This window comes from Populus euphratica, unplaced genomic scaffold, assembly GCF_000495115.2.
Source record: "Populus euphratica unplaced genomic scaffold, PopEup_1.0 scaffold151.1, whole genome shotgun sequence".
In the NCBI taxonomy this organism is placed as follows: Eukaryota; Viridiplantae; Streptophyta; class Magnoliopsida; order Malpighiales; family Salicaceae; genus Populus; species Populus euphratica.
In genome coordinates this window covers 107,913-118,508 of record NW_011500039.1, presented here as the reverse complement: position 1 = coordinate 118,508, position 10,596 = coordinate 107,913, and the positions used below count along the sequence as shown (strand labels likewise).

At 35.5% G+C, this 10,596-nt stretch overlaps 3 protein-coding genes across 3 annotated transcripts in view; 2 read left to right on the top strand and 1 right to left on the bottom strand.

Annotated features, from left to right (window-relative positions):
• Positions 1–1,488, bottom strand: part of CRSH (Ca2+-activated RelA/spot-like protein) — a 2,948-nt gene extending 1,460 nt beyond the window's left edge. Inside the window, exons 1-2 of the mRNA XM_011001016.1 lie at positions 1,070–1,488; positions 63–983 (exon numbers count right to left, since the gene is read on the bottom strand). Of these exons, the coding sequence (XP_010999318.1) occupies positions 63–983; positions 1,070–1,441 (1,293 nt within the window). The 5' untranslated portion in view covers positions 1,442–1,488. The remainder of the gene's footprint in view (positions 1–62; positions 984–1,069) is intronic.
• A 953-nt stretch (positions 1,489–2,441) lies between these two features.
• On the top strand, positions 2,442–5,637 carry LOC105107182 (50S ribosomal protein L3-2, chloroplastic-like). Its single transcript, XM_011001014.1, has 5 exons — positions 2,442–2,988; positions 3,083–3,292; positions 3,843–3,947; positions 4,521–4,634; positions 5,105–5,637. The coding sequence occupies exons 1-5, from the start codon at positions 2,623–2,625 to the stop codon at positions 5,270–5,272; spliced, it is 963 nt and encodes a 320-aa protein (XP_010999316.1). The 5' UTR covers positions 2,442–2,622; the 3' UTR covers positions 5,273–5,637.
• A 1,367-nt stretch (positions 5,638–7,004) lies between these two features.
• On the top strand, positions 7,005–8,961 carry LOC105107181 (uncharacterized). The gene is made up of 2 exons (XM_011001013.1): positions 7,005–7,829; positions 8,537–8,961. Exon 1 carries the CDS (start codon positions 7,147–7,149, stop codon positions 7,810–7,812), a length of 666 nt encoding a protein of 221 aa, XP_010999315.1. The 5' UTR covers positions 7,005–7,146; the 3' UTR covers positions 7,813–7,829; positions 8,537–8,961.
• The last annotated feature ends 1,635 nt before the right edge of the window (positions 8,962–10,596 follow it).

Below are 10,596 nucleotides of genomic sequence, written 5' to 3'. Positions count from 1 at the left end.
GGGGGGGGGGGGGGCGCTGGTTGAAAACAGACTGAACCTGATTGCATAAACAGAGCACAAACCTCATCAGGATCAGCAAGGCCGCCTTTGTACAATGAATGGGATGCTGTCCCACCAACTGCCAGCAAATCCATCTCTACAGTCCTTATCTGAATTTCCATTAGTGGTCTGGTCTTGCAATTATCACTCACATCAACTGCCATGTGTAAACTCCTATACCCATTTGCTTTAGGCCTGGCAATATAATCTTTTGTTCTGTGAGGGATTTCGTTCCACAAAGATCGAACAATCCCACATGTCCTATAGCATGCTTTCTCACCTGTTTCTCCAGACTTAGGCTTCAATACAACCCGCAAACCCAGAACATCATTCACTTCTTCAGGCTTCCGACCATCTTTCAAAAGCTTCTTCATCATACTATACCGACTCTTATACCGTCCCTTAACCAAAACATCCTCCACCATATCAGCCAAAACAGGATCAGCCTTCAAAGATTGTCTCAACTCTTCCACATACATATCAATCAATGGCCTCCCACCCGTTACATGACTACGCAACCACGTATCCACATATAAATACGAATAAGGAAACAAATACCGAAACGACAAATCTTCCAACTCCAATGACAACCAGTTAGTCCCTACAGCATGAGCTAACGGAGCATAAATCTTCATAACTTGAAGAGACAGCATTTGCTGTTGATACCTCGGCAAGTAATCTAAATGTCTCATCATATCAAGCTTAGTAGCCAATTCCAAAATTACAGCACGAATATCATAATAAGTAAGACAAAACTTTCTCAATGCATAAGCACTATCATCATCCAAAACCTCAATTCTTGAAGGACTGTTTTTCATTCTCCAGCTTTCGTGTAACAAATGTGCCGTACCACTCCCTATTTTATCCCTCACTTCACGAATTGTTATCGCACTAGTTTCAAGCACTTGCATCAGTATTCCCGCAGAAATTACTTCCGCATCCATCTAAGCCATTAAATTAAATTAATTAATCAATTTTCAAACAATAAAATAACTAATTTATTAATTCAGTAATTAATAATATTTTTTACCTGAAGATCGGCGAGGAGGAGAGCGAGAGACAAGGCTTTATTGAGAGGAGAGCGGTGATCAGGGGAGAGAGGTAAGTTCTGTAACATAGGAATGGAAAGCTTTAGAGCTTTGAAGAGTATTCTAGAAGAGCTTGTTGAAAGCACATTCATTCTCTCGGTTAGCTCATTGAATGCTCCTACTAGCTCCACCACCATCTTCCCTCCCGCCTGCTCCAACGCTGCAGTCTCCGCCGTCGCTCTCAGTGATATCTTCCATCTCCGTTGTCTCCGTCTGCAACTCGGAGGACTAGCTAAGCTTACAATTTCATGTGTTGGAGCTCTGCGAATTCTCTGGATTGGAAGAAGTTGAAGAGAGGTGAGCTCCATTTCCATGCGATGCTCTGAGCCAGTGACTCCCTCCCTGTCTCTGCTCCACAATTTCTTCGGCGATAAAGTCCGTAATGACGTGGCAAAGTTTCAGTGGTTGCTCTTGTTTTGAAATTGGTTAAAGTATATGTTAGTCTCATAATTTAAATAAAATTCAAATGCGGACCCTATATTTAATTAGTTAATGAAATGTTTTCTTCGAATAAAGAAAAAGAAAAAAAAAGAGTTGAATGATATATTTACTTGCACTTTCTTTTAACTGAACTCCCTCTATTTAAGATGAAGTATTTTAAGATATATTTACTTGCACTTTCTTTTAACTGCACTCCCTCATGAAGTATTTTAGTATAAAATATAAATAGAGGTATTCATTTTATTAAAAAAATAATCATCAACAAAGTTTAGATGTGAACGGTATTTATATTTTGTTAATATAAAGAAAATGTGTTTTAATTTCTTTTTGGAGATATTAAATTGAGTTAACAAGTTTCTAATTTACTCTATTTTAAATTTGATTTTTTTAAAATTATTTTTTCATTTTAAAGTATTTTAATTTTTCTAGAGATATTAAATTGAATTAACATGTTTCAAATATGCTCTATCTTAAAATTATATTTTTCATGTATATAATTTCCTTTTCATTATAAAGTTTTAATCATGATAAATGTGATAATATTTAAAAAAAAATGATAAAAGATGAACTCTAAATTTTTAAGTTTTGTTTAGTAATGTTGTGAGATGTGGTCGATATATGTTTTGTTTTAATTATTAATTTTATATGAGTCACATTAAAATTTTAAAATTCAATTATAAAAAACTATAATTTATAACTTTTTTAATCATATATTTATTTAGTGGTTAAATTTCTTAAGAAGCTATAATATCATTATTAAAAAGTCTTAATCACAGTGATCGAAGTGGCGTATTTCTTAATGTAGAGGGGCTAAATTTATAGTTTGGGAATAAAAATTTTGGGCTGCTTACCATACGGTGCCGTTTGTTTATCTCCTCCCCGATCCCAAAACCCTACACTACAACAGCGCCAAGCTCCATTATCCCCATTTTCACTTCACTCTGCTTCAACGGTTCCCTCTTCTTCTTCTGCTTCTTCCTCCTCGTCTTCTTCTTCTCTGCTGAAGAATATTTGATCTCTTTATAAAGTAAATATTAGCTAGAAATAGTGAAACATGCCGGCCTTATCGAGAGGCCTCATCTCTCGTCTCCATCAGATACTGTCACTCAATTCAAGAACAACACCGTCAGCTTCACCTCCAATAGCAACAACACAGTTGTACCTCTTGAGAAGATTTAGCAGTGATGCGCTGGTTGATGGTTCTGAGATTCAGTACCAACAAACAAGCCGGATCATTGAAGCAAAACCGGGTGTAATGACCCCGAATTCAAAGCGAACCGGAGTGATTGCGGTCAAATGTGGAATGACTGCTCTTTGGGATAAATGGGGTGCTAGGATTCCCATTACTGTCTTGTGGGTCGATGATAATATTGTCTCGCAAGTTAAAACTGTTGAAAAAGAAGGCTTTTTTGCTTTACAGGTACCATCATTTACTTAGGTTTTTATTTTTTTGTTTTCGTTGTTGTTAATCGGAGTTGGTATGGGCTAAGTATTGTGATTATGGTGTGTGTTAGGTTGGTTGTGGGCAGAAGAAAGAGAAGCATTTGACGAAGCCGGAAGTGGGTCATTTTAGAGCTCAAGGTGTCCCCATGAAGAGGAAATTAAGGGAGTTTCCTGTTACTGAAAATGCTCTTCTTCCTGTTGGTACTTGCATTGGTGTTCGACATTTTGTTCCTGGTCAATTTGTTGACGTCGCTGGAATCACTATGGGCAAAGGTTTTCAGGTCTATTTCTAGTTCTCTTCTCAGCTTCTTTCTGCTTTCGGTTTTGGCTTAAACATTTTCCCTTTTCTTCCTAGTTGGTTCTTGTTGAACATGTTTAAGTTTGAAAATGAGTTTGCTAGATTCAGGAAGTGTGAAAGAAATTAACTAACGGTTTTCTTTGTGGTACGGTGTCACTTGATTAACATGATTTAACTATGTAACTATATCGAAATGTTTTCAAGGTCAATGAGGAATGTTTCTCACCTTTTTTTTTTATGCGCATTGCTATTATCTTAATAATAACCCGCTTGCAAGGTTCAACGGCATTAGAATGAGCAGTGGCATCAGTTTCTTAGGTCCAAAGCCTATGGTTGTGATTATGTTTGTGGATGTGTTCTGTCTCATGTTGTTTGTTTATTCCTACTTGTGATGAATTGTAGATAGTGTTATGAGAAAAACCCTCTTCATAAGTTCCCAGGACTATCCTGTTAAAATTCTTGTTAATTCAGTGAGAAAGAAAATGTTTAAGATTTACTTGTCCTGTATATTTATTGTCGTATTTTTTATACAGGGTGGTATGAAAAGGCATGGGTTTAAAGGAGGGCCAGCAAGTCATGGTGCATCCTTATCACATCGAAGTATTGGTTCTACAGGTCAGAGGGATGCTCCCGGGAAGGTGTGTATCTCCTTGTTAGAGTGAACTAATGGGTGATTTGTCTGATCTACCATCATTTTAGACTTATAAAGCTAGGTAATGGGTCAAGCTCCTCTGCTAGGACCTTTGGAAGTGTTCTTTCTAAGGGCCGTCACTGGCTGAATGATTGAATTCATGGCACTACAGTGACATGCATTTTGCTTCAAGTGTTGGCGGGAGCATTCCTGCCTATGGAATATAATGCGTCCATTCTTAACATGACTACTTTACAATTTATTTATTTTTGTCACCATTTGTTCTTAACTTCCTTAAGGAGATAAGAGATTGGTGATGCAGCTCAAATCAACTGAGTGGTAATTATAAACTAGCTAGGTTCGCTACTGAAACCTCTTCCTCTATGCTGTCCTGCCTAACCATATTCTGAGAATGGCTTGGGTCAATCTCACTTTACTTCTTTCATTTGATGATATAATTTTCAGAATCTGTTCAAGTATATCCCATGATTATGATTTCTTTGAGTATGTTACCACTTATTTTTGCTTTATGTTACAGTCCTTGGGTTGTAGGGATGACAATCTATTCTCTTCATGACAGGTATTTAAAGGCAAAAAGATGCCTGGGCGCATGGGTGGAGTGCAGAGAACGGTTAAAAATGTTTGGGTCTACAAAATAGATCCAGCAAGGAATCTGATGTGGGTGAAAGGCCAGGTATGTTCTCTAACTAAATGTATATTTTCCATAAAAAACAAAATGAAATCTGAATAGAAGGTTAAGGAGGCTATCCATGCCTGTTGAAAATTTACTTGCTGGTGGTCTCAGTGTGCTATCTTTTGGATCATACATGTGTGGTGTTTAAGGATGCCAATTTGAAGTTTTGTTGAAGTGATGGTGAATGCTATCTAAGCTTCATATTTGGAGAAACAAGGATGGAGTCCACTGTCATAATGTACTTTTCTCCTTGTTTAGATGGGTGCCTAGGATAATTGGGTCCATGGTTAATTGCATTCGTATTCTTTCGTTCAGCGATGCTAATAACATGTTCTATAACGGAGCAAAATTTATGAAATATAGACTCTGAAAATTTACTTCAGTCACGTTCTTCCGCTGCAGTAACCTGGAAGTGGTGTGTTATGTCTCTCTTCTGTAACCATCTTTACAAAGATTTTAATTATTTTCAGGTCCCTGGCGCTGAAGGGAATTTTGTGTTCATAAAAGATTCTGTTTTCAAGAAACCCGATATTCAGATACTTCCATTCCCAACTTACTTTGAAACAGAAGATGATGATAACTCAGAACCTCTAGTTGCCGATCTTGGTGAAGTAGATCCATTTATGGTTGCAGATTAATTGATAGTAGCAGAAGCAGGTTTCCTCGTGTCAAGTTTAATTGCCTTGCAGTCACCATTTTTTGGTGAACACGTTTATGTGTGATGGGCTTATTATGCTCAGAGCAATCAAGGGAGGCTGTTAATGCAGTTCGTTATTTGTATTTTTCTGGCCGAAGGACTGGAGGTGAAGGGCTTGTGATTTTGTCATCGAGAGGTTTAACACCTTTGTTTTTTTATCCTTTCAAGGGGATTTTGTCTCAAATAAATATAGGAACTTTGGATTTCTGAGATGTTAGTTAACATTCATTGTAGAAGTGTTGCAGAGTCGGCAAGGCATCTTTCTCTGGCCTCTATGACGTGACCTCTCAATACCCTTACACTTCACCTTTGTCGTACATCACACCAAATAAATATCATATTCATGGAAAAATTCACCTTGAAGATGTCTTGGTGATGAAATGATAAACATCTAAGACTCAAAATCTCATGTTAAAAAGCGTGAAGGTATGAGTCCTTTATCGAGGCATAAAATTGAGAAAGCTTATTGAATGAGCAATTCAGTAAGAGATCTGGGATCCAATTGATATTGATTTTATCTGAGATTTTGGAATTAGAATAAGTTCATTGGTGGATCATGAAATTTTGGTGATTTTCTTTAACTAATGAATATGGAATCTGTACTGAAATTAAGTATACGTCTTCAATAGAAACTGTACAAGGATAGATTGACACAATAGAAACCTAGGTCTTCAATACATGGTTTGTTTTAGGGATTGACAACTTGCCCCTTATATTAACAAGTCCTGTAAATTTGATTCATTATATTTTAGTCTTCCTTCTCTTTCTCAGCTTGTTCAAAAGAGAATCAAGTGTTTCTTGGTAGTGAATATCTCAATATGATGAATCATCTCATGGATATATTTCCTTTAAAAAGAAAAAAGAAAAAAAACTGAATTAGACCTAGTCAGATGGAATGTGTATATTATCCATGGAAAAGTCATTTTTTTTCTCAACAATATCTTTGCTGTGTGATCTATAAGCCTTCTGTTAAATATATATATATATTTCGTTAAAACTGTGGGTGGAGTAAAAAGTCTCTGGACTTCTGGATGGTGAGGGCCAGGAGGACCGTTGGGGGTTGTAGATTTTTGCAATGCTAATGTCTCCGCTTCTCAGTTATTGCCATCACCTTTGCCTAGATTTCCTAATTTGTAATAATAATTTTTAAACCAGAATTGGGTCGGCTCTGAAAAATCTTAGATGATGAATCAATTGAGCTAACTTGAGCAATTCAGTTTTTTTATTTATTTTATTTTATAAAAAAAATAAAAATAACATTATTTTAAATATTTAAAAAAAAATCAACAAGTTTTAATTTTTTCCAAATTGATTGTATTGCGAGTTAATGTAGGTTTTTAATTGGATTATACTAAATTAATTTTTTTTATTTTTATAAATTCATAATCATCTTGTCGGGTAAAGTTGGTATTGAAAAATTGATAAAGAAATTAATTAATTAATTAAAAGAACAATCTAAACATTTGTTTTATTAAATTTGGCCCACTATGAATTTGATGGAAGTTAACTAAATCAAATTTAATTGGTTGGATTGTTTAATATACGACTTGATTAACTTCAATAAAATTAAATTAGTTTTATTAAAATATTTTTTTATAACAATGTCATTTCAATTTAATTTTCATTTTGAAATATTTTTTTTAAATTGACACGGATGAATCCATTTGGATTAATTCATGGATAAAACTAGGTTTTACTGCTATGCTTTTTATTACTCCCAAAAACCTTAATAATAAGTAACAATAAATAAGTCTAGGGTTACCGTTGAGATATCATTTCCAGCCCAATCTATCCATCGATGCAAAATCATCTCCAATGAAGCAAGAACGAGACCACCAGTTTGAGTGCGGAGTATGCGGGGCTGAAGACCGCTATCTCCTCCACAACGTCCGCCACCGTACCCCTTCCTACCGCCGCCTCTGCACTAATTGTCTCTTAAAAGACCACCGCGGTCTCTTTTGCCCTTTCTGCTTTATTGTCTATGAAGAACCACTCCATAATGATCGATCCATGTGCAACAAATGCCCTTCTATCGCTCACAAACCTTGCATCCCTTCCAAGTACCCTCACCACACTCCCTTCATCTGCCCCTCTTGCTCCTCCCCCAGTTTCTCCTTCTTTAACCCTACCAGAAACGGAGATTCTTCCTCTGGGAGGTTCATCGATAAGGACTCCGCCAGAGCGCTTGTTGCTGCCGCCAAGATTGCCGCCATTTCCATGACGAAAGCGGCCGCGCTGGCCAGGGTTGAAGCTGAGAAAAGGGTTAAGGAGGCTACTTTTGCTAAGAAGAGAGCTAGAGAAGCACTTGAAAGGCTTGCTTATTTGGCTGCTAAAGAGAATGAGATGATGGAGGATATTAAGAGAGGAGGAGAAGTTGATGATGCTGCTAACAAGGGAGGAAATAGCAATGGGGTTTATCTGGGTTATCCTCCTTCTCAGATAATAGGGCAGCAGCAGCAACAACAAGGGACTCTGAAATGACGATCTGGGCTACCATGGTAAAAGAGTGATGTACTACTACTGCTGATCTGTTTTGTCAATCTATCATCATCATCGTTAATTGGCTATTGATTATTGTAGAGATTCTAGGATAGGTTGTTTGTAGAGATGATTTTTGGACAAATTTATTAATGTCTCTGTTCTCTTTCCTTCTACATTTTCAATCATCTTTAATAAGTTTTCCTCCAATTATTTACTACTACTTGTTAATTCAAATTTAGAGGGTATCCCGCCCTTCAAACTGCTTTTGGCTTGAAAAGGCATTTTTATGCCTTTTCAAGCCAAAAGTAGTTTGAAACCGTGTAGACAAACGCGGCCTCGGAGAATATAAGAAACTTGTTAAAGATTTGTACTTTTTAGGGTTTTATTGAGATAACATTTTTAAAATTTAAGTTGAATTTGGAGCTGAGTTTTTATGGTTTAGTGGCACTTGAAAATATAGGAAGTATACAACACTTGGATGGGACAAACCGTGATGATAAGTGAAGAGAGGATATAACATTATCTTCTCATCGTCTTGTTTGATTGAATGGATGGAAATGCAGTGTCTGCTTTCACCTCCAGTATCTGTTTTTATTATTATTTCTCCGTTAATTTATGCCTGCCATTCACTTCTTGGCAGATGATACATTTTAGTTTCTCTTTACACTCTAATTGATTCGTCTTATGGCTGAAATCAGTTAAAGCTGTGTTTCTTCCTCCTCAGGGTAGCGTTCAGTTTCAGATTGCGGTAACAACCTTCAAAGCATTATCTTTCTGATGAATGGAGGTGTGAATTCCTGCCAATGGGAAAGGATAGAGAAGGTGAGACTGAAACCAAAGAACATGAAGCTCCATTTTTTCTCAAATGAGAAAGACTGGATTTTCTGCAGAACTATATCTGCTGGGAGTTTATTTTTGCAGCCTTGCTTGCAAGCAAACGAGTTCCTGCATTGTAAACACCAGAGTTTAAGTGAAATCTACAAAGAAAGCCCTCCTAGCACGGCGAATTCCGAAGCTCTATTGTACATGGCCATCGGTTTGTTTTACAAAATGAAAATGTTGTTGATGTTAACTCATTCTTGTAGTCCCAACTCCAAATAGATTAAATCTGCTTTCTAAATCCAATTTATGCCATTTTATACTTTTCAACCTATAGTATATTTGAGGTAAATTAGAAAATATGCAATAAGCATGGTGCAAGAAAACCGGTATGGGGGTATGCACTTGGTTCCACACCCAGTAATTTGGTAGAAACAATCTCCTGTGCATCTCATCCTTCTATTAAGACCTTATTTTATAACCACTAACTATTTTACTTGCGCTTCATGGTAGGAAACTAAATTCAATTATATGAAAAAATAGATTATACAAGTTTTTTAATGTATATTTTTTTAAAAAAATATCATAATCATAAATCAAAATGCAAGAACCCCGTGACTAATAAATGAAAATAAAATTTTAAAGTTTCATTATGATTTAGGTTATAGTATGATAGTATTTCAAGTGGTACCATTATCATATGAAATGATTTAAGAGCTATTAGATAAATGTTACAATAACAATAATAACAATTATATGTAAATGTGAGGAAAAAGTTACGATGATCATTCTATATATTAAAAACATATAAGAAGTGTAAATTTACAAGTTGTTAAAAGACACAAAAGAAAAGGATATTTTCATCTTGAAAGTACATTGCATTTTGTTCTTTACAAAAAGGAGTAAATTTCAATCTGAATAATACTAGTAAAAATATATGAATCAATTAAATATTTATAACAAGTCTACGGTAATCACATCAAAATAAAGAAAGCAAGAGGGTAATTATAACGTCAAATGCAATGAAAATATCTTCTTATGCATAGCTAATGCTATATAACATTCTTAATCTTTATATTACATATCATTATAAGCATCTAAAGATTGTCTTTGAGCTACTGAAAGAAAACTGATTGTTAGCTAAGACAAGTAGATGATGCTTTTATAGTGAGCAGGTGGAGTACTTAAGCTATGTAATTTCTAAGCAAGGGATAACCACTGATCCTTATAAGATACAGGCTATCATTGACTGGCCAGTACCTAAAGACAAGAAGTAGTTGAGAGGATTCCTAGCATTGACTAGTTATTACATAAAATATGTCAAGATATATAGTGTCATTTGCATGCCACTAACTCGGCTGTTAAAGAAGAATGTTATAGGATAGAATGAAGAGTTTACGAGGGCATTCTATTAGCTTAAAGAACTAATTACCAATGTTGTTGTTCTAGCCTTTCCTGACCTAAAACAAATTATTTATGTTACAGACAAATGCGTTATTAATAGGAATAGAAGCAGTTCTTATACAAGGATACCCCATTGCTTTTATCAGTAAATCTTTAGAGTTAAAATAACAGGCTCTGTTAATTTATGAGAGGGAGATGATGGTTATTTTGCATAAGGTTACTAAGTAGGAAAATTGTTTATAGGGAATGCATTTTAAAATTCACACAAACCACATAAGTCTCAAGCATCTTTTGCACTAAAAGATGGTCACTCATGCTCAACACCTATGGCTTGTTGACACGACTAAAAGATTGATGTCTTCTCTCAAATATAAAAGTGTCGAAGTAATAAATAACTCGGTAAGACCGGGGTCGAACCACAGAGAAGTTAATTGTATAAATTACAGATAACAATAATATAACAATAATAACCTGGCAAGACCGGGGTCGAACCACAGAGAGGTTAATTGTATAAATTACAGAAAACAATAACCCAACAACAATAACAATAATAACAATAAC

Coding starts and splice junctions, on each gene's coding strand:
- LOC105107182 (XM_011001014.1), top strand. CDS start 2,623: ATGCCGGCCTTATCGAGAGGCCTCATCTCTCGTCTCCATCAGATACTG. Junction 2,989..3,082: donor AAGGCTTTTTTGCTTTACAG/GTACCATCATTT, acceptor GGTGTGTGTTAG/GTTGGTTGTGGGCAGAAGAA. Junction 3,293..3,842: donor CTATGGGCAAAGGTTTTCAG/GTCTATTTCTAG, acceptor TTTTTTATACAG/GGTGGTATGAAAAGGCATGG.
- LOC105107181 (XM_011001013.1), top strand. CDS start 7,147: ATGAAGCAAGAACGAGACCACCAGTTTGAGTGCGGAGTATGCGGGGCT.